We start from the raw sequence: 27,060 nt of genomic DNA, 5'->3' as shown, positions 1-27,060 counted from the left end.
GTGCGCGCGCAATGGCGTCGCAGGATTACCGTTTCCTCCGGTGCAAAGCCCATGTTATATAAACGGGAGTAACTGTCCACTAACTCCACACTCACACACTCCAGCACAGTATAGAACCATCTAGTCTTTTCAAATCTCTCAACTTGCACATTGAAAATCAAACGGTTAGTTCAATTTGCCAAATCAATTTGAATCAATAGTTCTGGGGCTCGAATGTGGGACAGTCTGTTTCAATAATTTTGTGTGATTATTACAGTTTCGAAATGCGAGTCCATCTTGCGTTCTTGAACAGGAAGAAAGCGGAAACACTGTCGGTTCGTCCACAGCCGGAAGAGGCCCAAAAATGGTCGGAATGTTTCGCAACGCTCTTGAGATCCAAATGTAAGTCTCAGCCTTCACAAATAAAAGTGATTCATTAATTCATTTGTTTCTGATTACCTTTTACAAACAGATGGATCGTCTCTTTATCGAGCATTTTTGCTACGTGAATTCAGCAACGAGAACCTGGAATTTTGGCTGGCCGTCGAATATTACAAGAACATGAAACCCAAGAAAATGGCAGCTAGAGCTGCGCAGATTTACCAGGATTTTGTGGCCGTTCATGCACCTAAAGAAGTACGTTTAAAAATCATGCTTAAAATTTAATTTCGCGTGCATATTCGCAGCAGATTTTATTGACTCAATTGTCCATCATTAATAAATTCTTTTCTATTTTTCTGTTTGCTAAAAAAGGTCAATCTGGATGCTGAAACGAGGCTCATTACATTAACTAATGTCCAATCAAGTCAATTGGACGCGCACGCATTCGACCGCGCCCAGAGGCGGATCCAGCACATGATGGAACGCGATTCTTACTTGCGTTTCCTCCAGTCGGGCCTGTTTCTCGAACTCACGGAAAGCTTCTCATCATCCCGATAAAAAAATAAAGGCCGCGAATCTCAACTTTATTCGAATTCACGTTTTAGAGTATTAAAACAAACTCCCACGGAGGGACACTCAAAAACTGAAATGCGGAGAGGGTCTCTGTAAATTATCAACACTCGCACTTTCATCATCGTTGATTCTAAGGAATTGAACGATTACTGTCCTATTGATAAACTACCAAATGATTTTTTAAAATGTGCTATTGCTAATCTCTTGTTTGTTTTGTTGTAGCCAAATGAACTGTGATTTTCTTTACGATATTTTTAACAAAATGTGGAAACGATAAATCGGCTGGTTCCGACGACTCGTCTTCCTTTAATTGTAACAAACAGATGTTAAATTAATAACCCTGTAAAATAAATGAGAGTAATACATACTATTTGTAACATGTACGAGCGATGCGTAACCACTTGTTAATCACTTGAATGGGATGGCAGCGTAAATTTGCTTACGTCAAGCTATTAACTAACAATCGGCGCGATGGACGTCAATCCACCGCAACTGCACGCACAAAAATGGTCGAATTATGTTCACATTCCCCAACTGCATTTGGTTTTTACCTGCCAATTTCCTCACCCTGCCTCCCCCCTTTAATCTTTCTTGCATTCGAAAACCACGAACCTTTCCTATTTGGTCTCCCCACCCCGTTGCCTACAGTTTGGACGGCATTAAAATTTATTAAAATTTTTCTCGCCCTACCTGCCATTTCTTATGTCTTTTAATTCCGCACGTATGTATCGCTGTGCGTTTTGAAAGAACGTTCAGTTGAATATATCATAACTCTATTCTCTTATAAAGTAATCGTTACGTTAATAATTTGCACCATATTTTTGGACATTATTTTATTCGAGGTCTCATTTAATCCAAGAGAGGTTAAAAACGAAACCAACAAAATAAATCCATCTTTTTAAATTATGCAGTCCCTCCTCATACCGTCCAGCCTAGCCGTCAATGGAAAATATCTAGTTTTTACAGAAATAAAAAACAGACCTGTAAATATTTAAAATAACTTTCATTTAAGGTATAGTTTTATACCAGTAAATCCCTTCAAACGACCATCTTATGGTTTAGGAGTCGTTGGCTTGGGCTTAGCTGTTGGCTTAGGTGGTGCGGTTGGCTTCGGTTTGGCCGTTGGCTTAGGTCCAGCAGTTGGCTTGGGCTTAGCTGTCGGCTTGGGCTTAGCTGTCGGCTTAGGTCCAGCAGTCGGCTTAGGCTTAGCTGTCGGCTTGGGTCCAGCAGTCGGTTTCGGTTTGGCTGTCGGTTTCGGTGCAGCAGTTGGCTTCGGTTTAGCGGTAGGCTTAGGTGCAGTAGTCGGGCTTGGCTTCTTCGTTGTTTGCGCGTCCTGTTTAACCATAGATTTATGGAAATAGATTAATGTAAGATCACGTTTTAAGTAATTTTGACATTTTTAATCGAATTGTGAATCTTACCGCAGCGATAGCCAGGCACACGAAAATCAGGACAAAAACAGCGAAGAACCTCATTTTTAACAGCTAGTCAAGGAGACAATTGTAACAGTGAATTATTCACGTTAAACATGCCATCGTTTTATACACGTTAAAATATCGTGTGCTTTTATTCGTATCGATTTGTTTTAATTACACAGTGATCGGCAGTTCATCCGGTAAACGTGTCTGCTTTGACTGTCACACTTGCCATTGGTCATACAGGATATCAATCTGGTTCTAGTTGGTTCGATCACCCACGGAGCAAATACGACTCAGGTGGGACGAATGAATTTACATATCGTGAGACACGCAGCTGTTCACGTAGGACGAATTAACGCTGCCGTCCATACACACAGATGTGCAATACGCACAGACGCACCAACTGCAATATTTTTAGATTGCTCAAACGCTACATGACCTTGCATTAAAACTCAATCTGTTAAGATAGAATTAGATTTCGCAAAACAGGGAAGCAGAAAGTTAACAAAATTGGTAGATAACAACTCCGAAGATAAAACATAGAAGACGAACTCCAAAGTACTTGTGACGAGTCCTTGATCCGAAAAAAAGAGTGTACGTGCATCTTGAATGACGTTAAATTTGCATTTAACGCAAGTAACAAAAGATTGAGGTCGATCTCACAGCTGGCATATCAAGGACTGTCCAAATTTTATCTTTTCTCGTTTTGAATTACGATTTCAACTTCCGCGTTTTCATAGCAATAGGATTTTCGCTGTTTTGTTTGTAATTCTAAAAGAAATACTGATTCGATTTTAATTCAGGTGAGACCCGCAGGTGACCCCATTAGCATTATTTTTCACGATCGTCGATTTCGCACTTCATTCAAACGAATCCACGCGAAAGAGTCTTTAAAAAGGGGGCATAACTTATAGCGAAGAAAGTGGGATAACAAGTTTAGAAAGCCAATTATTAATTGTAAAAAAAACGAGGGTTGTTCAACTCTTTGAGAATTGTCCTACTTCCAATTGCATCTATATAGCATCACGATAAAGACATTTTTAAGCTTTCGCTGTTGTTCAGTTGAATTCAGCTTGTCTCCCTTCCACTCGGAATTACAACAATAGTTGTTTGCTATCGCACTGATATTTAATTATTGTTTCCTTTATTTATCTACACCGAACAATCGAGCCGCACGTCAGCGCTTTAACGCACAAAAAACCCGCCTACCTTCATATCAATTTTTATTTGCGTGAGTTCCACGGTAATAACTGCAATCATTGTTGGTTACAGACATTGATATTACAGAAATTCCTTAGGTCAGCCGTTTTTTGCAAGAAACTTTCGTAGGTTAAACTCAATAATAAGTAAATAGCCTTAGGGCATTTGAAACTGCGCGCTGCGCCCTGAAACGCTCCTAGCAACCAGGTCTCATATTCCATCGAAAATGGCCAAGGATCACGATTTATTTTCGGATCCATTGAGTATGGGCATCACATCCAGACATCGTTACAAGATTGTCACCAGGCGGTTGACGGATTTCAATAATAAAATTTCCAAAAAACAAAACAAAATGGACAGTCGCTGTCTGCGATGAAAATGTGCGGGTTTTTTTTGTTTTCGTTTCACAAGTGACGCACGTAAACGAAATGGATACGCAATAGCATTTTATTGTACCTCGTTCCCTTGTGCTGAGTATCTGTCTATGACCGGTTACTAGGCGAGCCACAAGTGTGCCAAAAAAAGAGCGTTATCGGGCATGTATATTCGCAAGGTTTCCAAAACATTATTTGTGCGTTATTTGTCGTACACAACGACCGTTCCTCCCCTCTCACCATTTCCATATTCATCTTGGCGAGGTTGTGTCCGGTCAGACGTATAAAAGGCAGCCGCTTTGCGTCAATGGAATCAAACAAACTCTCAACAAGAGACTAAAGCAGTTCTGTGTTCAAAGCATCTCGTGAAATCAAATTCATTCCAATCCAGGAAAAAAATTTTTAGAGGTAGAAATTTTCGCATTTAAAAAAAAAGAAAAGTTCACTAATTAATGAATAATTATTGGACTATTTGCGAACAGGAAAATGGCAACTAACAACATTGTTAAGAACGTCATTGCTAAACGTTTGATGTCGACATCCGGCCAAACTACCAGATACATTTCTCCGGTCTCAGCCCTAAGTAAGTTCTTCTACATCAACAATCTGCTATTGCATAATGTGCTAAAGTATTATATATTTTACTAGGTCAAATTAGTCATAAGGTCAGCCCATTCGAACAGCGATTGCTCGTATGGAGCGGTCAATTCAAAAAGATAACCGACGTTCCCTCTCTCGTCTCGTGAGTGCACTAGAATTTGAATATTCATTGTCAGACTGATACAATATTTTTTAAAAATTATTATTATTTTGCTTTGGATAGGCGGGATACAATGGAAAAGGCTCGCAATCATTACCGGATCCGTGTTAATCTTGTCATCGCCGGTCTGGCGGTTCTCGGCTCGTTCGCCATGGTAATCAGCGGAAAGAACGCAGCTCATCGCGGCGAAAACATCAACGACTACAACGCTGAATGGCATCGAAAATACAACGAAACCTACAAATACGATCATTAAGTGATTCGATTTATTATTTGGACAGTCCGTATGAGAAAGAGACGAAAGAAACAAGTGAAACGTGGAAAAGTCAGGATGTGAACAAATTGACTGTTAGATGTCGTGGCTTGTGATAATGTGACCCTTTTCACTTAGATTTCAGCTTTAAAAATTAATTTTCCTTTTGCTTTCTTGCCTTTTTTTTTTCTTTGAAACGTGATCGTGATCGTCGGTATTAGTAGACTTGTGAGTCCTCTTTTTTCAATTTGTAATTTTCTTTTATTTTTCAACTCGACTTGTCAAAAACAACTGTGGCATTCCTTGTTTTGTGTTATACAAAAGAAAATACAGTTGAAAGTTCAGAACGATATGTGTCAAATGTTATTGGCTACGTGGTGTACGCCACATCCCTCACATTCAAGGCTATGGAATTTTTATGATGTCGCTAAAGTCATAATGTGTAATGCGTCAGGCTTATAAGCGATATCATAATGTTGTGCCATCCACACATTTCAAAACATAATTTTTCACCCAATGGTTTTCTTCTTTTTTTTTTACGAACTGAACAATTGCCGTGTTGTCACATCTGATATACAAAAATGATAAATACAGCATAATAAACTAACTGGCAGTTTTATCACGTTTTTTGTTTTCCTGCGTGAAAAACAGACGCGGGAAGCTACCGGAGAAAACATATTTATTGTTCAACTTGCACGAAACGACGCAAACAAGTTTGTCTACCCCCCACAGCTTTTTGATTCCGAGATTGACAAGATTATGGCACACAAGGAGGGGTACCCCTCCATGTCTGGTAGTTTGTACCATGACAACATCCACAGCAAAAAGGGAATTTCATTGTTTTTTTGTTATTAGTCCTTAACTACCTTGACATGCCATTTTATCCGGCGATGCAACACAAACATTGTCATTGATTTATAATGTTCTAGAAAAACGATCGAGGCAGACGTGGGCCATCGACCCTCGGAGTTGTTTTTTTTTTTTTGCAAAAGACCTAGATAGAATTCTATATTTATGGTCACGTACTCTAGAAAAACTCGTTTTTGGGGTGCCTTTATTATCTTGTTTTTTTTTTCATGCATTCAAACGCCTGCAGGTATATAGTCGTGTCTGCCTGGAAGAAAGTCACCGACACCATAGAGACTTGGAGGCCATCGTGAAAAAAAACGAGAGCCGGTTCCGTCACGTACACCACCATCAACAACAACAAGTTGCGCAGTTGCTATTTACCGGCGAGCTGTTTTCCCCCCTTCTAGACTGCAGGCTATTCCTTCGATTACATCACCAATGTTTACACCCGGCGAGAAGAACAACGTAGACATTTTATTGGAAGACGTGCGCTTTCACTGTGCGTTGTTAACATACATTTAATACCTAGCGTGATGTAACGACATGAGGATTTTCAAACGCGCAATTGCGAGGTCTTCCCCCCCTCTTTTTTTTTTTATTTGTTGCTGTCTGAAAGTCAAGTCCTGATATTTGTTTGCGTTCAGAATTGGCAATCGGGGCAAAGTATATATTTGCATGAACGCAGCAGCATTGATACTCAATGACTCGTTCCCGCGAAACCGGATATTTATTTCTTAAAGACAAACGTTAAAGCCTCGAGATTAAGTTGCATTATTATTAACATTGCAGAATTGGGGATGAGTTTAGAAGGATTGGATATCCAAAACCAAGCCAAGTCTAACGAGAGAACGTGAAACCGTTCCAGGTAGAGCTTGAAGCAATAAAACCGAGACCACGAATGACGTCGGAGACAAACTGAACAACAAAGCCTATTGTTTACCTGATTCGCCATTAATTCCTTTTTATGAAAGTGTTTACGAGGTTTTATTGTCAACATATGTATGATTTAAATACTTATAAAGTAAGCCATTTCTGTTTGGTAATGAATCTCACAGTTATGTTTGTCGGCTGTGGGATAGTTCAAAGTTTCTTATTTAATCACCACAACACTCAATAGCACTCAAGTGCCAGATGACAACTACGAAATACTTCCCTATGCCGCTTTAAAAGAAGATCACGTGAACAGATAAAAACTACGGCTACTCAAAGAGAAACGAAAAACAAAATTCAAAATTGTTTGTTGACGCTCGCATCTTCCGATGGCTTTCAACTGATAATAAAAATAAATGATTTCAATTTATTTATTTTTTCCAAAAACATTTTCTTTTCTTTTAAAAATGTGCCAGTGTCCAGACTGTATGCCAACTATGGGTGGGTCGTTGGTATTCCAGCTGTTACTAAGAGGTACGTGTCACGCGGAGACATGTCAACAGACAGGTTGAAGGACCCAAGACCGTTGCCATCATATACAGACAGGCATAGATATAGGCTACCCCATTTCAATATTTTTCTTACCCTGGACGTTTCTTGGCATACAAATACAAATACAAAAAAAAAAAAAGACAGGAGAACCCTCCGCCGTGAAAAATGTAGGACGTAACCCTACAATTTTAATATGCATAGTCACAAGAAAGCCTACGGGTCAAATGTTCTTCTATTTTCTCCCTTTTGGCTCGTCTGATGTTCTTTTGTCGCTTATTTCAGCATCCACAAAGAACTGGGTCGTTTCGAAATGACTTACACATTTCTTTAAAAATACCCTCAGCTGGAGGCCTAGGGTATTTTTCCGTTCACACCACAACCCCAGGTGTTTTTTTTTTTCGGAAAAAAGGACCCTTATCGAGGCCGGTTGAACGAAAGTGACAATGTTTCAGGGGGGAAAACACGAGCATGACTGTTGTTGTTGTTTCATCCCCTCGCTGTCATGTTTCCACTGTGTAGAAACGTGATGTGAAGAAGGAAAATGTGATAAAACCCGGCACAAAAAGGAGGCCAATATATTCTAATGCGTATATGTTGTGCTCTCGCATGGGTCGATAAGGGTCCGCAGCTGCAACATATGGGGAAATAAGAGAAAAGAAAAAAACCGCAGCGCTTTACCGAAGTTCCCTTGTTACTAAGCGAACGTTCGTACGAGCACGTAGACCATCAGAGAAAAAAATATAAAATAACCGGTTTCCTATTCGGAGCCCATTATAATGTACTATACTAGTAGGTCCAGCCATACGCAACGGTGCGTACGTCTAATGTATACAAACAAACCCTTCTCTCACGCGGCTCCATCGTCTCCTTTTCTTCTGCGGTCGAGGCCATAATTTGTTCGTTCTTCGTTTGTCCTTCATCAGCCATTTGTTTTTTTTTCTTCTTCTTCATTCCATCGAAATTCTTTTTTTTTTTTTTTTTTTCGCTTTTATAACACGCCTGACAACAAGCCAACCATAAATGGTAATTGATAAAAAAATGCTGTTGCCAAGTGCTCCGGGTCGTTTGATTTTGTTTTTGTTTTTTTTTCTCGAAGAGTTCCATGGGTTCGTTGCCGGTTACTGCGTAGTTTTTAAATCGGATCCGGCACGCAACACGTGTGTCGTTCCCGCGGGCGAGTCTCCGGGAATCAGCGAACTGTGCGATGTAAACAGAAACAGGTTTTCGCGTGGCGCCATGAAAACAACAACAACAACGACCCGAAAAAAAAAATGAAACAAACAACAAAAACATCTTGCGCAAGCCACATTTTAATTTGCATAAAAAGGGAGAGGGGGAGAAAATTACGAAGTTATTTTCTAATAGCCCACCATGAAAATAAAATGCGGCCATTTTCGGTTGTGTTAATGAATTTTAATCATGAATAAAGGTGATCCATAACGCCTATCTATGCCTACCTGGTTATTTTCTTGGGTGGTAAATTCATTTTTGACGGGATGAACAAAGGGCTACCCCTAAAAAACAATGAAAATTTAAAATTTCTGTTATGTAGGTCAGGCAAGAGAAGGTTATCGATCCCTCGGTGCGCACCTAGGTCTCATTTTCTCGATTTGAATTTCCTCCCCCTTTTTGTTATTTTAGGGTCCAACGGTGAGATAGCTCACGTGTCTACCCCCATGACGTGTTCACGTATGGGCCTCGTAGATCGGGAAAACAGGGAACCCTAGGAAGCACGAAAATGTCCATCTTTTAAACATAACAGTCCTTGAAAATTCAAAGGAATTAAATAAGAGTCATTTAAGTCTGGGAAGTGCACAGCTGGATATCCGAGGTTGAAATTCGTCCTCCATCAAACTTTTCGGCCATATAAATTTCCTTTATCTCGAGCAACCTACATTTTTGATGACACAACAACGTCTTCGTATTTTGGTCTATCTTCCGGCAAGATTCCGCGTGCAACTCAACGTGGCCCACGTAGGCACTTGAGCTGTTATTACGTATATCAAAAGAAAAAAAAGTTAGATAATGTTTATGTGTTTTTATTCGTCTGAAGCACATGGCAGCGAGTGGCGTACGTGACAATCGGGCGCCTCTTTTTTTTTTCTCCCTTCTTTCGTATTTACCATTGAACTTTTTCTCTCTCTCTCTCTCCCTTATTGTTGACGACGCATTCGAATCGAAACGCCCATGTTTGGGACTTTCTGTTTTGCTTCCTTCTTCGCCGTCCATGTGGCCCTCCCCCGTCCCACCTCCATTCTCAACACGGTCCAGAGTATAAAAAGGCAGCCCCGTTGCTCAGACGAATCAAACCATCCTTCAACCAACCGACAGCAACTAGCAATTCAGTGCTAAGCGTCTTCACGAAGTTTTTCCTAAATTTCATCTAAAAAGAATACAAAGGTATAGTTTCAACTTTCATTTAATTCATTTGTTTGTCTATTGATAAATCACCTACTTACTTCCTCCATTTGATTTTTACGTAGGTCAACTCAAAATGGCATCTCATCTAACAAAGAGCATTGTTGCCAAGCGCCTCATGTCATCAGCCGCTGGCTCTAGCAGATACATCTCGCCCGTCTCCGAACTCGGTAAGTTTTATTTTATGGAGGTGTTGAACTGGAGCGGAAATGCTCATTAGCTTGATTTTGTACAGGTCAAATTGCCCACAAAGTTAGCCCTTTTGAGCAGCGATTGCTCGTATGGAGCGGCCAGTTCAAGAAGACCGCCGATGTCCCTACCCTCGTCTCGTAAGGGCATTAAGCTCAAAGTAGGTTAAGGTTATAGACCTTTAATCGACTGTTTACTTACCAAACAGGAACGCCATGATTGAAAACGCTCGTAGTCACTTCAGGATCAAAGTTAATCTGGCCATCGCCGGAATTGCCATCCTTGGTTCTTTCCTAATGATTATCAGCGGAAAGAATGCCGCCCACCGCGGAGAAAATATCAACGAGTACAACGCAGAGTGGCACCGGAGATACAACGAAGCTCACAAATTCGACACCATTCATGATTAAGTAATTTGTCGTCCAACTGTTAATAATATTATGTCTATAGCAAAAACAAAAAAAAGTCAAAAAAAAAGGTGAAATGTAAACGGACCAACTGTTACGTCCTTGATAGTGTCCTCCCTTCCCCTTGTGGTTTAACTTTTGGCCCGGAGTTCAACGTTTTATGATGTTGTGATCTGTAATAGTATTGAGTCTTCTCATGCATTGGCCCTCTACTTTTATGCAGTGGAAATCTGTCCGTAAAAATGTGTTGTATTCTAAATACAGATGAAAGTTGAAAAAGAAAAGTGTTAATTCAATATACTTTCTCACAATGACGACACATCCTGGTCCGGAAAAGCTTTATAACGCCAGTAAGCATTAGCTTTTACGGCATCATTGTAGGTAATTCACCAGTCATTGTGAAAGACGGGCTCTGTTTGCCGGAACAAAAAACGTAAACATTCAACAGAGCAACTCGAATCATTTGCGCTGTTACCAATAAAACCTTTGATAAACTAGGCCAGCGGTGCTGGAGTTCCCAAACGTTTACGGTTTCAAACCAGTCTCCAACAGCATTGAAAATGAAAGTTGGTATAATGTCTACTAAAGCTGACATTTGGAGGCGATAAGGTTTAATCACGATGGTGTTGTTTTGATATGAAACATATTTATTTTCGGACTAACTTGGATGTCATGCTTTTTTTAAAGCTAGGGTGAAGCTTCGGGAGGCTTATAGTAGTCGCGGCAATGTTCGTTGAACACTTTCATTGTTCTTTCCTTGATTACTTCCTCTACTCCAAGCTCGGTTTGAAGAAGGCGAAGGGAAGTCTGCTCCCTTCGCAAAATCTTGAGCAATTGAATGTTGTCGGGCCGCGAGTCCTTTTCCTGTTTAAGCGAACGAACTTCATTCGCCAAAATATCAATGCACTGCTTGATACTGTGCTCTCTGCTTCTGTAGTTGGTTTGTAACTAGAAGGCAATAAGTACGCAGAACTTTATAATGTATCCGTTTAAATGTATTATTTTTGCATTATGCTAACCTCATCATATAAATGCTTGCAGGTGGCAGATTCGTTGACTTGTCCTTTAAATGAGTCTGTTGGTATTGATGTGTTGAAAGTGTAAATAATCTTGTCGTCCAATGTTCTCATCTTCCTCAATGTTTCCTGTGCGACAAAATTTTAATATTATTAAACAAGACAGATTTTTAAAATGTATTGGTTTAAAAAAGAATAGTTCACAGAATGTATTGCAGATCAAACAAGTTGATCAAAAAATTTGATCAAACAATGAAATTCTGCTATTTTTATTTTAAGATTAGTAAGATGTGACATAACAGCTCAGTTGGCTTTGTTGGTTGGTTTTGCCAGACTGAATATAATGAAATAAATACCGAAATTTGTTACCAGAAAAATTTCTCATTTTAATGAATTAGTAGGAAAGCATAACGTTATCAATATCATACTTGAAACTGTAATATATCATAACAAATTGATTTATTCTCCATCTCGGCCATGGTACTAGACGAAATTTAAGAGAAAAAAAAATTAGTGTTGCGTCGTCTGCTTTTACAACACGTGTTTTGCTAAAATAAAGTATAAGCTGGCAACGCTGCTGGCGATCTACATTCATTGTCGGAAGTTTTGAAAGGTTTTTGGCTATTCTCAAAGGAAATCCCTCTTAAAATGTGCTACTTTTTTCATTAAGTGGTTATTTATCCCTAGTTCAGTTACAAAAGTAAATTTCAAATATTGTTTTTTTCACACCCACGTTTCAAACTGTTGCATGTTTTGGATAGAGCAATAAAAGCATTAAAGGGATAAAGATTAACTTCGAACAAGGCTGCAGCATGGCGAATCTCCCATTGGACAGATGAATTGATTCCCAAAGGTATTTTAATCAAAGCAGAATATTTTTCGTTTGTATGGAATCTCAGAATCATTGCCTTAAATATGGTAGATTGAAAACTTCAGGAGTAACCTTAGCATCACTGCTAGTCGAAGAACACCATTATAGTTGCCAGCATATCCTAAAGGTCGTGCTACAAATGAAAGAATATTATTTTACTATTGCTACTTTCTTTTTAAAAAGTACAATCAAAAGGGCACCAAGGAAACATATTACGTGTTAACAAATGGAGCCTCAAGTTGGGATACAAGAATATACCCAAAAAGGAAATGGATTTTCAACTGCTTTGAAGAGATTGTACTCAGATTGCCAGGTACAGAGACAATGTTATAGTGGATATATTCTCTATTTCATAAAACTGTCTCCGGTAGTGCTTATTATTTGACTTTATGCCATTGTTTTTATCCCCCTCTTTCTTACTAGGTGAATGTTAGTACCACTAGTCAACCAAAGAAGCAGAACTCTTCGACGTTCAAATCGACGCCTTCACCGTCTCCAATAGCGATCAAGAGAAAATCTCTTCGTTTTCCTGCAGTTGTTTGCGACATGAAATACGAGGACGACACGAATCCAATGTCACCTGTAGAAAAAAGGCAACTTAGTATTGACATCCAACTGCTTCCAAGTCTGAATACGCTATTTATTACTGATGTGCCCTTATAATAAAATTCTGAATGGGCTATTTTTAGGTGACAAACTTGCGCGGGTTGTCCACATTTTTCGGTCACTGGAGCCAGTAGACGGACCGGTTCCAGAAGAAGTGGTAATGGATTTAGATAAAGTAAAACCCTCAACGCTCAAAGCACTTCAGTTATATATGGATTCCATCCCAACCACAAGATTCTGTAAAACATACGGTATCATGCAAAGTTAATTTCTTGTTTTGGTCAAAATCATGACATTTCGACTAATTTTACAGAAGCAAAGCGATTGGGCAAGGGAAAAAACAAACAAAAGTTGGCAGATACTTTTTTGAGTGTACCAACAGCAGATTCAACTAATGCGGTCCATAGCATAGGTAAACATTTCCCGCCATAAAATCGGTGAATTCGTCTCTACATGGGACAGTAGAAGTCTAAGGAAAACCGCTCCATAATAATAGAAAAACGCGTCGGTATTTTACGTGTTCTTTATTTGCAGTTAGCAAACAAGTCCCAGACGTTGGAATCGGCATTGCATCCACTGCTTCAACACTGTCAAATGCAAAAGCAGGTTTGTCATTTACTGAAATTTCTAACGTTTGCTCTTCCTTTATACTTCTCGCCCTTCTTTAACTCATTGCGCAGTTTAAAGGCAAATTTTCCATGTTGAAATGTCTTTTTTTTTTATTGCAATTTCGTTTAGATGGTAATTTCGATCTTGTTGTCGAATTCAACATACCGCCTTCGTCGTGCATCATAGTGGCCAACCGAGAGATCGTGAAAATGGACGTGAATACCATGGTTGATGGTGGGACTAAAATCTGCGAACATCCAACACAACGGAAAAGTTCGTCGGAGGAACCCCCAAAGAAAGGTTTCGAGTTGGAAGAAATCGTTAGTGAAATCACGTCGGGCGATGAGTCACCACTGAAATTCCAAAATAAGCGATTGAAGCTGAGCGCGTCCAGATAGCGCCCGCTAAGAGTCAGCAAGTCAGCTGAGTAATTTGAAATCAAATTAATCAAGAAAAGTTAGCAAAAACGTGATCGGTCGTCCTTTAAAAGTAAGTTATGTCCTCTTCGTTTGTTCCATTTTTTTTTCTGGTGCAAATCTTTCTTTTTCCTACTCCTTCCCCCTATTTTTAACGCCGCAATTTTTTAAAATCCGGAACGTGTTGTAATTTTCGTTGGTTAACCTTTAAAGCTAATCAAAAGTTTTAAGCTTGTTCAGAGAGTTTCTGTTTAATAGGAACTTCATTTATATTGCGCCCAAACGAGTCAATACTTAAAAGTACGTTATTATATAATCTAGTTGATCCCTACTTGTTGACACAATTCTCCCTCCCACCCTCCCCCCCCCCAAAAAAAAAAAATATCTTGAATAAACCAAGCGATCTTAAAACTAAGTTCAATAAAAGGAACACATATCCTGAAAAATTAGATTTCTAAATGAAACGGTTGTTGGACCAACTTCCGAATCATGCTCAGTAATTAGTGACACACAAACTTACAGGTATTCTAGATATCTTCGGATCTCTGTTCATTGTTTTCCTAATGTGCTTGATTTTGGAAAACCTGCTTTTCTATGTGTTATTGATGTTATGAGCTTAATTCTTGCAACATTTTTCTTTATGTATTGAAGAACTTATCGCTGTATTTTTAAGTCCTTTGCCAGTTTCATTGTTATAGGTCTGTGAAAACAGTACGTGAAGCTGTAAAAGGGCGACTCGAAGAAAAAATTGGCCAAGGACGAAAAAGAAAAATTTGTTCGAGATTCCTAGTAAAATGTGGCTCGAGGGGAAAAAAACAAAACAAACAGGAATGACATAATCTAGCGAAGAGCTTAAAAGAATACTGGTAACTTATGCCTTACGGAAAAATCGCACCTTTAACGCTAAGCGACGTTCTGACCCTTCTTCTTTGGTTCCAACAGGGACATTGCCTTTCGGAAACAAGTGACTTCCATAAATATTCTCAAGTTTTGTCACGTCTTCCAATCAAGAAAATCCCTTCGTTTGTTTAGCTCTCAATGAAAAACCACAGAAAAGGAGTTTTCCATGACTTTAAAGTTTGAATTGAAAAGCCTTCGATAGTTCCTATTTTCCCTCTCTTCCGGATTCCGTGTTCCGGCTTTCCGTATCCCTTTCTTCCGCTTAGATTTTGAAAAGGGTAGAGTAGCATTTGGCAACGGCGGATGTTTTTGTCTGCTGGTTTTCAACTAGTTCCTTAGCACGTGTTAAATGTTAACTTAAATCTTTAGATACTGAGGAAAAGCGTAACGCCTACCCATTTAAAATTGTTGTCCCAATTACTTGACATCATTTCATTGCTGCAAATGGAAGCTAAGCAGAGAATGAAATTGTCTGAAATGAAGGATGTGCCAAAAAAAAAACCAGTAAATGTTCTGGAAGCATTGGCAAAATACAAGTTGAAAAAGGAACAAGAAGAGAAACAAAAAATGATGGACACATCAGAAGAGAAAAAGAAACGAGAGATTAGAGATTTAGAGAGAAGATTATCGCAAGAATCCATCAAGGCAACAAGATCTCAACATGCAGTCAAAAGGCTTAATATGGTAAACAGACCGTTCATTCCCAAAAACAATGTGCTGTTTGGTTCGACTAAACAAGGGGAAAAAAGGACAATTGGAATTAAAGGACCAGACAATATTAAGAGAATTGATTTTAAAGAAAATCAACAGGCAAGAACTAACATGTTTTCTACAAAAAAACTACAATTGCAAACTATTCTTATTTAAAGGATTTGGCAGGAAAACCACAAGAAAGCGGAAATTGTTTGAAACGTGATTGTGAAGTTGGCATAACTGAATTTGTTTCACAATGCCAAGGCTTTTCAGCTGTTGTGGGACACCGTTTCTTTGACACCCAGGTAAAAAAAAATGCTTTAAATAATGTCATATGTTTATAATTTATAGTTGATATTGAAGTTTTGCTTAATATAGATACATGAAATCTCTTTGGATAGATCCATTGTTCATTTAACAACCAAGCACTCTCCTGGTTCAAGTTTTGTTGTCAAACGTTATCCAACAGAGGAGGAGCAACTTGCTGTTTTTGAAGCTGAAAAGTGGAACACTATTGAAGATATGGTAGAAAGTGGGAAACCAGAGGTCGTTGAAATAGATGTCACTGGAAAGAGTAAAGCAGAAAAAAAGAAGATGCAGAAAATTTTAAAGATGAAATATGATGATGTTGTCAACACTACAGTCTCTGTTGATGGCAAAAATATCCTGAAGATTTTCAAAAAAAGAAAAAATAATCGGCAAGGACGACAACAAAGAAAGGTATCAACTTATACTCAATTCGTCATGTATAAGGAAAACCATACTACAATGGAGGCACTGAACACAATTGCCCAAAAACTGAAGTAATTATTTACCTACCCCTATTTCATTTTTTTTAAAGTTTATTTATTTTTCCTTTGAAATAAAAGGATGGAATCCGGATGTTTTACGACAGCTGGAACCAAAGATAAAAAAGCTATTACAAGTCAGCTGGTAACCGTAAAAAACGTGGAACCGCATTTGCTGTTCAAAAGTATGAAAGATAATGCAAGCATTTCAGTTGGCAACTTTTCCTGCACGGAAAATCCTCTTCGTTCAGGAAGCCTGAGGGTGAAACAAAGTACAGATTTTAGTTTAAAGGCATTATAACTGGTTATATTATTCTACAGGGCAACCGTTTCACCATTGCATTAAGAAACGTCATTGGTGATGAGTGTAAAATCTCTGCAAACCTTAATTCACTGAAAGAAATGGGTTTCGTCAATTACTACGAACCTCAACGCTTTGGAACGCGACATATACCGACGCATATCATTGGAAAGCAACTGCTTTTAGGGAAATGGAAAGAGGTAATGACAAAAGCTTGATTCGCAATTGCATTGTTAAACCTCGAACAATTTGTTCTTACTTGTTATCTCGTTTAGGCCATAAATTTGATTTTAGATCCTGGAGATTTAAATGGCAATTTGCGATATGTTTCCGACGTTACAAGGGCTCTTGTCGAGTACAAATCGTCAAATGACGCCCAAAAAGCTTTTGCTAAAATAACACAGAACTTCCAAACAATTGAGGCAAAACTCCTGTTAAACTTAACGAAATGCGGGGAAGATGTAGCTGCGTTGAATACTGTAAGTCTCCCTACGATGTTCAAAACCATCTGCGTTCTTTTGATTATTCTTATCTTGTTAGATATCTCGTAACATTCGAGTTACGTATATGCGCGCTTATCAATGTTTTATATGGAATACCATCGCCTCTAAGCGTCTTGCCACCTTTGGTTTGCACCCAATAATAGGCGATTTAGTATACGCAACAAATAATAATAAAAACACCGACCAAGAAAACCAAAACTTAGAACTGGAGAAAAATCCATTGATTGAAATGGTAGGCGATAGGGATGATTGTGAAACGAATGAGCAAGGCAACCACCGGAAAGTTATGTTCATTGACGAAAACAACATTCATAAGTACACAGTCTATGATGTTGTTTTACCGCTACCTGGATACCACACCGTTTATCCGGCCAATCAAATTGCCTTTTGGTACCAAGAACTTTTACAGGCGGATGGGTTGACGGACGCGGATTTCAGTCGAAGCTTTATGTATTTACTTCTTCATTATATTTATCATCTCATCTTATAATAGTTTTCATTGTTTATAGGATGTTTAATCTTAGTGGCATGTATCGATACATGGTTTCAAAACCATTCGATCTGAAGTGGAAATTCTTGCATTACGATGATCCCAATGCTACTCTCATTCCGTCCGATAGGGACCGATTGAAAAATAAGAAGCAGCTTCACCCTGCCATACAAGGTAGAAAAATCATAGCTGTTAAAATTTCCCTATTTAACGTTCTTGTTCAGGTAGTAAATATCGTGGACTTGTGTTCGAATTCAGTCTCTCGGCCTTCGCATTTGCAAGCATGGTCATCAGAGAGATCACCAAGATGGACATGACTACAGAATTTCATGCGAACTTTAAAAGAACCAGGGAAAATAATCAAAACCAAGAGAGCCATCCGTCGAGGGAAGGTGAGAGTAGTCAAATCCAGTTTGAATCATGTAAAAGCCAAGAGTGTTCAAAAACACCCGTTGAGATGAAGCAAATGAACAAAGAGCCTGATGTGAGCAAACAACATGCATTGGCAACAAAAAAATCCTGCAAAGGACCTGAGTTTGAAGTAAATGGAGTACAGTCGACCTCAAGCCAAAATTCGGCCATATCTGCTAGAATGGTGCCTGAAGAGCCAATACCAAGAACTATCAAATTTGAACCAGGCAAGTGTGAGAAATTCACACCAGCAGCCGCTGTTTCAGTCGAAGGATCGCAAATGATTACAGTCAAGGAAGAACCGGGCATCAGCAAACAACCTATATCAGGAGACAAATATAAATATGAAGAGCCTAATGTGAGTAAAATTTGGTTAGAGCCAGTCTTGGGCACAGAGCGATTTCTAGCAGTAGCAGCGGTATTTTCCGAAAAATTTGAAACGAAAATAATTAAAAGAGAGCGGGGTGCCAGTAAAGAACCACAGCCAATGCGAATCTCGGAGGAAAACAAATGCCAAACATCTGAAAAAGAAACTACTGATAGGCAGAAGCGTTTCCATACGAAGAAAATCAAAGAAGAGCAAAACATTAGTGAAACGCCTACATTAAATTTCGGCAAGTCACTTGAAGAACCTCAGAAAAAGCGGATTAAGGTCGAGCCAGTTATATTCCAAGATCATTCAGTCGTTACAACGACGCCATTCAAAGAACCTAAAAAGGAGCCTATCATCGTAGTTGATCTCACCTCCGATCTTGAGGATTAAGATGATATTTCCAATATTTTTTTAATTTCTTTTTTAAACTCTGTTTCGATGAATCGAGCAGAAGTTCGTTCATTCTGCACCGTTACGTCCCTTACCAGTTCTGTGATAACCCCAGTCCTTTTTTTTTGTTTGAAGCACAAAAACCAATGGAGCAAAGTAAGAACGTTCGACTGGCAATGAATTGGCAAAGCCAATCAACTGAAGTTGTTTCATTTGTGTTTAGCTAAATTTATTTTGAGAACTTACTTTTGTTCGTAAAACATTTGATTTACTATTTGGGAGTATCTTGTGCTGTCATGAAAGTGTGGCTCTACATTTATCAAATATGGAAACATTTTTCAGAAACACTCCGTTTCGGATGGACGTGGGATGTTGAAATTTCCCCGCCATCCAGTCTAGCACTTCTGTTTGACCCTGTGTTTTTTTTGTAAAATTTGTTCAATAAACCAGGAACTGCATAAACCTTATTATTTTATTATTAAAAAATTAATGATATCGATTGTGCCGTTAAAGCAAATTGGGTATTTTGCATTCTTGCAATATCTGCAAGAAAAAGAAAAAAAATCTAACTTTCCACATTCCATTATCCACTTATTCTATATCTCCGTGAGCGAATAATATTTATATGGCAACGATGGCAGACCACTTTGCATGTAGACCGCCGATGGTCTTGCCGGGATTAGATATACGAGTTTTGTTTCAAATTTCCTAAATTTCTTCTTAAGCAAACTTTAATTTCATACGTTACTTTGTGAGGACAACAAGTTTCATATAGAGAGTTTTGATGTACAGTAGAGTATCTGTATTCTCTGAAAAATTTATCGCATGTCGAATTGCCAGCACGTGGTGATCTGAAACCACGTGAAACCCGGTATTCCCTTTAGTATTAGTCTGAAACCAAAAACTATTCCCGAAAATGGAAGTCGATGACTGCGAGAGTGTCAGTGAAGCTAAGGGCCAGACGTTGAAAAAGAAGATTGATGTTTTAGGAGCAATGGCCAAATACAATTTGAAAAAGCAACAAGAAAGAGAACTAAGCATGAAACCTGCCACAAAGCAACAGAATAGCCCAAAATGCACTCCAGAGAAACGTCCCACCAATTTCAAGCAAGAATATGTTAAAATCGAGAGGAAGGAAAGTGATGTTGGCATCTCAGAGTATGTCTCGAAAGGTGCAGGCTTTTCAGCTATTCTCAAACAACGGTACTCAGATTTCCAGGTAAGATAAAAATGAAATAATGTAATGTGTATTTGAAAAATTAAACTTTGCATTATGCTGACAAAAAGGTACATGAGATTGACATGAATGGCACAGTTATTCATTTAACTGATCAGTCTATTGTTGAATATGTTGCACCACCCCCAACTGTTGCGTTGGCAGAGCAACAAAACGTTTTAACACCAGAGCAATGGAAGAACATTGAAGACATGGTGAAGAATGGAGACCCAAAGCAAGTTGAAATAGATGTCACAGAAAAAAGCAAAGAAGAAAGACAAAATATTCACAAAATAGTGAGGACTAAATATGAAGATGAAAATGTCACCAGCAATTCAGCACCTGTTGATGGAAGAACAGTGATGAAGATATTTAAAATGGAAGGAAGACAGGAAAGGCGTCAAAACGATAAACGACGTATGGGATGCATGTATACTCAGTTTGTGTTATACAAGGAAAACCAGAGCACAATGGAAGCAGTGAACACAGTTGCGAGAATAATTAAGTATTCATCCTCCTTTCATTATTTAACTTTTTTTATATTAAAATTTTTTGAAACTATTTTTTAAAATGAAAGGATGAAGCCAGCATGTTTCATGACTGCAGGAACTAAAGACAAAAGAGCTATTACAAGCCAACTGGTGACTGTAAAATCTGTGGAACCTCTTAAGCTTCTCAATAGCGTAAGGTCCAATGCAAAGATTGCTGTTGGAAACTTTACTTACACAGAGAAGCCTTTACAATTGGGAAATTTGAAGGTGAGATATAATACATTTAAGCCACGACGCATCGTAATTCCGAAATCTCTGTAGGGTAATCGTTTCGTCATTGTACTAAGAAACGTACTTGGCGACGAGAGTCAAATTTTGGCAAATCTTGAATCGCTAAAAGAAGTTGGTTTCATCAATTATTATGGATCTCAGCGCTTCGGCACGCGACATGTGCCGACGCATTTCATCGGAAAGCAGTTGATTCTTGGGAGATGGCAAGAAGTAACTAGAACGTCTCAGCTGCTTTATAAGAACGTTTATTAATTAATGTTTTGTAGGCTATTAATCTGATTTTAGAGCCTCCTGAGATTAATGGCAAGTATCAGCGCGATTACGACCTTACACTTGCTCGTGTAGAATACAAATCATCAAAAGATGCCCATAAAGCTTTCGGGAAGATAAAAAAGAGCCTCCATACAATCGAGGCTCAACTCTTGTTAAATCTGAAGAAACATGGCAAAGATCTCCTTGGTGCCTTAAATACCGTAAGTCCCCATACAACATGGAAGACCATGTACCCTCCATTAATTTTTTTTTTTTTTTTTTGTTTATTAGATTCCTCGCAACATGCGGCTTACTTACATTCACGCCTATCAGAGTTTCCTCTGGAATACAGTCGTTTCCAAGCGTCTTTCAACCTTTGGTCCAAAGCCAATTGTAGGCGATCTAGTCTACGCACCGGGCAGTAGCAACGACGATGTCGACCCAGAAATAGAAATGGAAAACGAGGATCAAGTGGAAGCCGAAACTGATCAGTCAAATGAAAAAGATGTTGATGGTGAAAAGTCGAATAAAAAAGCCCAGCGCAATCAGCGAAAAGTCATTTTCATCGACGAGAACAACATTCACAACTACACCATCAACGATGTTCTTCTTCCACTTCCCGGTTTCGACATAACTTACCCGGCCAATGAAGTTGCCAAATGGTATACGGAACTTCTTCAAGCGGATGGCTTGTCTGAGATGGATTTCAAGCAGAGCACAAAGTAATGCCCTTCTTCCCATGTTGCATTTTTTTCTTTTATATTAAACATAACATTTTTTTTCCGCCCTTCCATTTTTCGACAGAACGTACAATCTTGGCGGAGCGTATCGACTGGTGATGTCAAAGCCGTCGGACGTGAAATGGAAATTCGTACGTTACGATAATCCCACGTTGAACCTGATCCCTTCTGACTGGGATCGACTAGAAAATACCCAGCTCCCTCCTGCTGTTGTGGAAGGTATCATCCCCGTGGCTCAACGGGATTTTTTCTGCATTCCTTTTCTTTTCCTTCTTATTTTGACGTACGACGTAGGGACGGGCCCCATCAATCTTGGAAATTTTTTTTTTCTTGAAAACAAGAAACGCGAAAAGAAAGGTTAGGAACTATTGTTATCGAATATTGCGATCTTGAGGAACGTAAAATTTTTTTTTTTTTAAACTCAAGACTTATGCTGGTTCAAAGTTGATTTTTTATGTCAAGTTGATGGATCGACCGAGCTCAGTGTTTATTAGTTTTTTTTTCACGCTGCGCTCTTTCGATGCGTACATTTTATATCTTCAAGCTTCTGCACTGGTTATTTAATCCCTTTTTTATTATTATCCGTCCCCGTCTTTCTTCAGCTGATTTAGGCGTCTGCATGAAATTTTTTTTTAGTGGGTTGAATAGATTCCCTACCGAGTTAGTAATCCCGTTGTGGTTGAAGAAGCTCCAGCTTAACGCCCCCGCCCCCCCCCCTTTTTTTTTTTGGAAAGTGCGAGCCCCCACGTTCGTCATGTTAAATTATTTTCTTTTTTCTTGTTAGACGCATCAGTCCGATTTAGACAGAGAAAAAGTTAGTAGTTAGTAACAGGAGCCGAAAGTCATAAAAAATGCAAAAGAAGATGCGAGAGGGGATGAATTGATCGCAAGTGTTCGCCGGGGTTCCTCCTTATCCTTTTGCTATTCAAAGTGGTTCTTACATTTTGGACAATATTTATGTACTCCTTATACCCTGATGGGTAGACAAACTTTGCTCCCGCCATCTTTTTTTCGGGCTCCCATCGACTCCCGAATTGAACGTTTTTTTTTTTGACACTCGTGAAAAATCAATACGATGTTTTGCTCTTCACTTTTGCGAGGCTGTGGCTTTTTAGAGCCGACCCACTTCTTCGCTGAAGGGAAAAAGAATCCTTTTGTGTGTATGTGTGTGTGTACGTGGATGATTGCGCCGAGGCATTATGAATGGCGTTTGTTGTGCTGTACTGCCTTACCCTGTTTGTTGTTGTTACCACCGTCGCCCTTTGTGAATGTCTGCGTTGCTGTTGGAGCGCAAAGAGAGGAAATCAACGTCGGCAGCCAATGAGGAATGGAAAGAGAGGGAGGGGGGGGGAGTAGTAGTGAGTTTTGTCGGCAGCCGCCGCTATATTATGTCTTGTCTGCTTGCCCGATTGTTGACGGCTGGTGCCGGTCGGATATTGGAATGGACGACAAGAGAAGTTTGTCCGTTATGAATGTCGTGGTGTAGAGATGGAAAGTTGACTCGTACGGAGAATTTGGGTCCAACGGCGACAGAGAAGCAGAGAGAGAGTAGATTGTCGACATTCATTCTAGCAAATCCCATTGACTTTTGGCCTCTTTGGTCTGGGGGCCTTCATTAGTGTGTAAAATGCTTCATTTTCTCGTGAGTAGTCAACGTCATACGCATCCACTTTTGCGCTCGCTTTATTGACGTAAAGACACCCAGGGTAGAGACGGCCGGGGGTTTCTCCGTCGAGAATGTTCGGGTGAATCGATGAGATGTAAAGGTTGCGATGGCTGATCTTCCCTTCCGGCCCTTTGTGCACTGTTAATGGTGTTTGCTTTCGCATGTCACTCGTGAAACATGAAACTGACTGACAATTTTCTCCATTCTTTTTTTTTTTTTTTCTGGTGGGGAAAAACACGAATTTAAAAAAAAAAAAAAAATCAAAATTAGATGGCGCTTACCTCGGATTGATACTCGAATTCAACCTGCCGGCCTCGGCGTATGCCACCATGGCCCTGAGAGAGATTACCAAGATGGACATGAGTTCCGAATTTCAAACGACACTCAACGAAGCGGGCGGTAGTAAACAGCCTGCGCCAGTCGCTGGTGGCGAAACGGCCGAAAACGAACCTGAAGTGAAACGAATTAAACTGGAAGATAATAAAGAATCTGCAGCGCCAGCCGCCACTAGCGAAATGGCCGCCAACCAATGCGAAGTGAAGCGAATTAAAACGGAACCGGATTCAAACCAACATTCTGTCGCACCAGCTGCCAGCGAGTTTTCCGAGAATCCCGGCGTGAAGCAAATCAAACAGGAGTCGGGCGTCACGTCCCCATGAAAAGTTTTTTTTTAAATGTTTTTTTTTTTCCTACATTTAACTTTTGTTTTTTTTTCTTTTTTATGACGATTTATAAATAATTTTTTTTTCTTTTCTGAACGACCCCACATAAAAATGTACGCCCAAAAACACAGTGGCGATTTGGCGCAACGGCGGTTCTTGTTTCTGATTTTGTTGGAAATAAAATTAAACAAAAAAAAAAAGAAAAAGAGAAAAGAGAAATAAATAATGCTGCTGTCTCGGCGGCGGTTTGGAACCGTTCGATTGTTTAAAAGCCGGATAAGAGCAGCTGTTGAGAAGGCAATGCCTTGTTAAAGAAGAAGTCCCGTCCGCCTGTTTGAAAGTTAACTTAAAAAAAAAAACAAAAAAACTTTCTCATGTTTTTCTTTTTAATTTATGCTTTTGTCTTTCTCTTTTTAGGAATGGAAATCCCCATGCCATTTGACGTGCATAAAAAAATAAATAAATAATGGGCACGCTGATGGCACAAAGATGTCAATACGGGAACGAGTCGTGAGGTGAGAAACGGAAGGAACGTCGAAGAATTTCTAATGGAAGCCGTGAAGCGTATCCCCCAAGCTGCTGCTTTGTGATTCGACGCCACAACGGGGGACGGGCGATTCTGGCTGCTGCATCAGTGGAGAAAAGAAAAAAAGATCTCTTTTGATCATCGGGTCTTGTGTGCGGGTCATCAAAAGAACGGCCATGCGAACAGAAGAAGAAGTGAGCCGAGATTTCATATCCCCGCCGTCTTCCCACTCTATACTTTTCTTTTTTTCTGGAAGTGACAGCTCGATATTGCAAACACGAACGCATATTCTCTGGTTGCATCGACGGCACTCGGTGAGCCGACGTGCGTATCGGACGTCCATAAAAAAAAAAGGAAAACCTCGAAAATGGGCTGTTGGAATTACGTATGGATGCTCTCACTCTGCTGAGATAAAATAGAGGTACATTTTTCTTTTTTCCTTTTTTTTTTTTTTAGCGATTGTCTCCAGTGATTTACACAGGGACAATAGAACTTTTTTGTTGTTATTCTTCTGTTGATTTTGGGACCCTTGTTGGCGGTTTACTTTGCCTTGTCAACTGTTTCGACAGCGTCGAACGCTCTAATGTTACGAACTTGTAATATTGAATCAACGATCCCGATAAAAGTTGATCAAATCTCGCGTCGAGTTGGAATATCGTTAAAGGGACGCGAAAAAGTTGAAGTGCTGCACTGTCGTATTTTTTTTTTTTTCAAAACGCAGCGACTGCATTCGAATTCAATATTTAGACAACATTTCGCTCTTCTTTTTCAAGAGATCTTGAATCTAAGGAAAACATTTATTCTTTTCAGGAATTTCCCATTTGATATATTTTTATTAATATGATTTTTTTTTTCTCGTGATGTGTTTGTGTTACGTCGCCAAGTTTTCAGTAGCCCCGTCCCAGAATTTCGTGTCGCTAGGCAGCCCCCTTCAAAGTTGATTGCGAAGAAGTCTTTGACGTCTTGTCAGTCCTCTCGTTTACTTTTGCTGGCCGCATTCTATGTTACACAACGTTTTTTCTACTTGTGTGTGTATATTCTTTTAGATGGCAATAGTCTCGCACTGTCGCATGTCTCACTCATGCAACGGAGAGACGCTCCTTGCCTAACATTTGTTTGTGTAATAAAAAAAAAAAACAACTAAAGGTTTCATTAGGCCGATACGGGCAGCTTAAAGGCGAAAGTGATACACGTCAGGTTGTGTAGGGCTAATTTTATCTTATTTTGTATTTGAAAGAGCCCCAAAAGAAGAAAAACGACTATCGTTTTGGCCGGATGCAGCCGCCCTTCAACCCCAAGAGGAGAGGGGGGTGGAGTCTGTTGTGTACTGACGTCGGGGGGGTAGGAGAACTTATTGATCGAATACCAACGACTTCCTTGTCTCTTTCTCGACGATACACGCTATACTTTGAGACTATCTAGCAAACTAGGGGCCCCTTCTCAACTTAAGTACGCGTATTTAATCGAATAACTTATTGCAAGCGATTATTCTTTCATTTTTTTTAAATGTTTTGATTCGCAACGTTGACCCGTCACATTTACATGCGAATTGAGATTTGTTTTTCTGCTCTGTTTGACATTTTAATGTAAATCGTGCGCACAATGTACACAAACTTTAATCTTTTTGTTTTCTTTTGTTCTGTGTAATTCTAGGGGCATTTGTTTTGTTTTTTTATTATCGGCCTGGATATGCGAAGCTTTCATTGGTACTTTTTTCCGGAAAAATGGCGGACACGGATAAGGGCAGATGGAAATTAAAGGAAGAATTATCATTAGATCACATACACAACCACTCAAGTCTATAGGTAATAATGCAATCAAACTTTGTTATCTCGTCGTAAACCAATCTCACCCCCATCCCCGCTCTTTGTGTTTGTCAGAGGCCCTTCTTGTTTTGTTTATCGGTGCCCTATATCTCGTTCTTCTCGCACTACTGGCCACACCATTGAGCTCCTAGTTTTCTAATGGAGGAAAAGAAGGGTGGGGGGAGGGTAATGTCTATCCTGTACAATATCGGGCTTCTTATCAATTGATGAAGAGGTGGTTGAAATGCAACCACCGCATCGAATTGATTAACAAACTTAACGAGGAGAAAACCTAAAAAAAAAAAAAAAAAAAATAGATTTAACGTCGACAGCGAAATTTAAACTATTGTTCCACTTAGCAAAGCAGATTAAATTGTGTATATTCATTGATCTTTTTCTCTATTTTTTGTTTGAATTCCTCACTAGGTGGACCGTCTGTATCAATTTCTCGAACCAATTGCTAATCGATCTTCTTCCATAAGAAAAGCGCTAAGTAAATATCCCCATGTTTCCAGGTGTGTCCGATACAGCGTTACACATCAAGTTAGTAGGAGGATTATCAATAGCCGATTCCAGTTCGCTTGACTCTATCCTACATAGATTACGTGAAAGGATCGCGGCCTCGTTACGAACGATTGAGAAGAATGGAACGTTACGTAAGATGATCGAAGAGCCGTTTGAATTATCGATGGATCGGACGATGCAAACCTGAAATGGAAACAGGTCAACATGTCAAGTCTGTCTTAATATTATCGGGGGCGGGGGTGAGTAATCGTTGAAAAGGTTAAAGATCTCACACAACATGTTCCATTATATTTTGT

At 39.4% G+C, this 27,060-nt stretch overlaps 8 protein-coding genes and 1 long non-coding RNA gene across 9 annotated transcripts; 7 read left to right on the top strand and 2 right to left on the bottom strand.

Moving 5' to 3' along the window:
• Positions 1-107: 107 nt before the first annotated feature.
• Positions 108-1,202, top strand: LOC130693180 (regulator of G-protein signaling 2-like). The gene is made up of 4 exons (XM_057516303.2): positions 108-164; positions 257-381; positions 452-615; positions 733-1,202. The coding sequence occupies exons 2-4, from the start codon at positions 264-266 to the stop codon at positions 916-918; spliced, it is 468 nt and encodes a 155-aa protein (XP_057372286.1). The 5' UTR covers positions 108-164; positions 257-263; the 3' UTR covers positions 919-1,202.
• A 547-nt stretch (positions 1,203-1,749) lies between these two features.
• Positions 1,750-2,505, bottom strand: LOC130693329 (uncharacterized). Its single transcript, XM_057516464.1, has 3 exons — positions 2,355-2,505; positions 1,960-2,266; positions 1,750-1,886 (listed from the first exon to the last, which is right to left on the bottom strand). The coding sequence occupies exons 1-2, from the start codon at positions 2,406-2,408 to the stop codon at positions 1,985-1,987; spliced, it is 336 nt and encodes a 111-aa protein (XP_057372447.1). The 5' UTR covers positions 2,409-2,505; the 3' UTR covers positions 1,750-1,886; positions 1,960-1,984.
• Positions 2,506-4,397: 1,892 nt separating this feature from the next.
• On the top strand, positions 4,398-4,950 carry LOC130693328 (UPF0389 protein GA21628-like). Its single transcript, XM_057516463.1, has 3 exons — positions 4,398-4,508; positions 4,574-4,667; positions 4,749-4,950. The coding sequence occupies exons 1-3, from the start codon at positions 4,412-4,414 to the stop codon at positions 4,939-4,941; spliced, it is 384 nt and encodes a 127-aa protein (XP_057372446.1). The 5' UTR covers positions 4,398-4,411; the 3' UTR covers positions 4,942-4,950.
• Positions 4,951-9,466: 4,516 nt separating this feature from the next.
• On the top strand, positions 9,467-10,507 carry LOC130693327 (UPF0389 protein GA21628-like). Its single transcript, XM_057516462.2, has 4 exons — positions 9,467-9,609; positions 9,693-9,797; positions 9,863-9,956; positions 10,025-10,507. Exons 2-4 carry the CDS (start codon positions 9,704-9,706, stop codon positions 10,224-10,226), a joined length of 390 nt encoding a protein of 129 aa, XP_057372445.1. The 5' UTR covers positions 9,467-9,609; positions 9,693-9,703; the 3' UTR covers positions 10,227-10,507.
• A 342-nt stretch (positions 10,508-10,849) lies between these two features.
• On the bottom strand, positions 10,850-11,770 carry LOC130693324 (protein MIX23-like). Its single transcript, XM_057516459.2, has 3 exons — positions 11,668-11,770; positions 11,243-11,368; positions 10,850-11,171 (listed from the first exon to the last, which is right to left on the bottom strand). The coding sequence occupies exons 1-3, from the start codon at positions 11,716-11,718 to the stop codon at positions 10,911-10,913; spliced, it is 438 nt and encodes a 145-aa protein (XP_057372442.1). The 5' UTR covers positions 11,719-11,770; the 3' UTR covers positions 10,850-10,910.
• Positions 11,771-11,829: 59 nt separating this feature from the next.
• Positions 11,830-14,090, top strand: LOC130693297 (uncharacterized). The gene is made up of 7 exons (XM_057516426.1): positions 11,830-12,092; positions 12,162-12,423; positions 12,534-12,735; positions 12,800-12,967; positions 13,030-13,128; positions 13,251-13,322; positions 13,455-14,090. Exons 2-7 carry the CDS (start codon positions 12,337-12,339, stop codon positions 13,721-13,723), a joined length of 897 nt encoding a protein of 298 aa, XP_057372409.1. The 5' UTR covers positions 11,830-12,092; positions 12,162-12,336; the 3' UTR covers positions 13,724-14,090.
• A 1,378-nt stretch (positions 14,091-15,468) lies between these two features.
• LOC130693261 (pseudouridylate synthase 7 homolog) lies at positions 15,469-19,052 on the top strand (the record flags this gene model as incomplete). Its single annotated transcript, XM_057516386.2, has 8 exons — positions 15,469-15,639; positions 15,713-16,137; positions 16,204-16,384; positions 16,444-16,623; positions 16,699-16,902; positions 16,964-17,376; positions 17,436-17,590; positions 17,641-19,052. Coding segments are annotated over 8 exons (2,679 nt in total), but the record flags the coding sequence as incomplete, so codon positions are not given.
• Positions 19,053-19,277: 225 nt separating this feature from the next.
• Positions 19,278-23,912, top strand: LOC130693267 (pseudouridylate synthase 7 homolog). Its single transcript, XM_057516392.2, has 8 exons — positions 19,278-19,809; positions 19,878-20,311; positions 20,384-20,564; positions 20,619-20,798; positions 20,855-21,061; positions 21,132-21,562; positions 21,645-21,799; positions 23,517-23,912. The coding sequence occupies exons 1-8, from the start codon at positions 19,507-19,509 to the stop codon at positions 23,903-23,905; spliced, it is 2,280 nt and encodes a 759-aa protein (XP_057372375.1). The 5' UTR covers positions 19,278-19,506; the 3' UTR covers positions 23,906-23,912.
• A 295-nt stretch (positions 23,913-24,207) lies between these two features.
• LOC132087839 (uncharacterized) lies at positions 24,208-26,997 on the top strand. Its single transcript, XR_009420691.1, has 4 exons — positions 24,208-24,855; positions 26,088-26,239; positions 26,666-26,782; positions 26,840-26,997. It is a non-coding gene; the product is annotated as an uncharacterized LOC132087839 (long non-coding RNA).
• The last annotated feature ends 63 nt before the right edge of the window (positions 26,998-27,060 follow it).

Source organism: Daphnia carinata, chromosome 3 (assembly GCF_022539665.2).
Source record: "Daphnia carinata strain CSIRO-1 chromosome 3, CSIRO_AGI_Dcar_HiC_V3, whole genome shotgun sequence".
NCBI lineage: Eukaryota > Metazoa > Arthropoda > Branchiopoda > Diplostraca > Daphniidae > Daphnia > Daphnia carinata.
The sequence above is the reverse complement of the archived record's forward strand: the minus strand, read 5'-3'. Positions and strand labels throughout refer to the sequence as shown.

Excerpts from the sequence above, each read along its gene's own strand:
- LOC130693329 (XM_057516464.1), bottom strand. The coding sequence starts at position 2,408 with ATGAGGTTCTTCGCTGTTTTTGTCCTGATTTTCGTGTGCCTGGCTATC. Across the intron at positions 2,267-2,354 it reads TGTGCCTGGCTATCGCTGCG|GACGCGCAAACAACGAAGAA; the intron begins GTAAGATTCACA and ends ATGGTTAAACAG.
- LOC130693328 (XM_057516463.1), top strand. The coding sequence starts at position 4,412 with ATGGCAACTAACAACATTGTTAAGAACGTCATTGCTAAACGTTTGATG. Across the intron at positions 4,509-4,573 it reads TTCTCCGGTCTCAGCCCTAA|GTCAAATTAGTCATAAGGTC; the intron begins GTAAGTTCTTCT and ends ATATTTTACTAG. Across the intron at positions 4,668-4,748 it reads GACGTTCCCTCTCTCGTCTC|GCGGGATACAATGGAAAAGG; the intron begins GTGAGTGCACTA and ends TGCTTTGGATAG.
- LOC130693267 (XM_057516392.2), top strand. The coding sequence starts at position 19,507 with ATGGAAGTCGATGACTGCGAGAGTGTCAGTGAAGCTAAGGGCCAGACG. Across the intron at positions 20,799-20,854 it reads TTCTTGGGAGATGGCAAGAA|GCTATTAATCTGATTTTAGA; the intron begins GTAACTAGAACG and ends AATGTTTTGTAG. Across the intron at positions 21,800-23,516 it reads CCCTCCTGCTGTTGTGGAAG|ATGGCGCTTACCTCGGATTG; the intron begins GTATCATCCCCG and ends AATCAAAATTAG.
- LOC130693324 (XM_057516459.2), bottom strand. The coding sequence starts at position 11,718 with ATGGCCGAGATGGAGAATAAATCAATTTGTTATGATATATTACAGTTT. Across the intron at positions 11,369-11,667 it reads ATGATATATTACAGTTTCAA|GAAACATTGAGGAAGATGAG; the intron begins GTATGATATTGA and ends TTTGTCGCACAG. Across the intron at positions 11,172-11,242 it reads GCAAGCATTTATATGATGAG|TTACAAACCAACTACAGAAG; the intron begins GTTAGCATAATG and ends ATTGCCTTCTAG.
- LOC130693297 (XM_057516426.1), top strand. The coding sequence starts at position 12,337 with ATGGAGCCTCAAGTTGGGATACAAGAATATACCCAAAAAGGAAATGGA. Across the intron at positions 12,736-12,799 it reads TGACATCCAACTGCTTCCAA|GTGACAAACTTGCGCGGGTT; the intron begins GTCTGAATACGC and ends GGCTATTTTTAG. Across the intron at positions 13,129-13,250 it reads TAATGCGGTCCATAGCATAG|TTAGCAAACAAGTCCCAGAC; the intron begins GTAAACATTTCC and ends CTTTATTTGCAG.
- LOC130693180 (XM_057516303.2), top strand. The coding sequence starts at position 264 with ATGCGAGTCCATCTTGCGTTCTTGAACAGGAAGAAAGCGGAAACACTG. Across the intron at positions 382-451 it reads AACGCTCTTGAGATCCAAAT|ATGGATCGTCTCTTTATCGA; the intron begins GTAAGTCTCAGC and ends TTTTACAAACAG. Across the intron at positions 616-732 it reads CCGTTCATGCACCTAAAGAA|GTCAATCTGGATGCTGAAAC; the intron begins GTACGTTTAAAA and ends TTGCTAAAAAAG.
- LOC130693327 (XM_057516462.2), top strand. The coding sequence starts at position 9,704 with ATGGCATCTCATCTAACAAAGAGCATTGTTGCCAAGCGCCTCATGTCA. Across the intron at positions 9,798-9,862 it reads CTCGCCCGTCTCCGAACTCG|GTCAAATTGCCCACAAAGTT; the intron begins GTAAGTTTTATT and ends GATTTTGTACAG. Across the intron at positions 9,957-10,024 it reads GATGTCCCTACCCTCGTCTC|GAACGCCATGATTGAAAACG; the intron begins GTAAGGGCATTA and ends CTTACCAAACAG.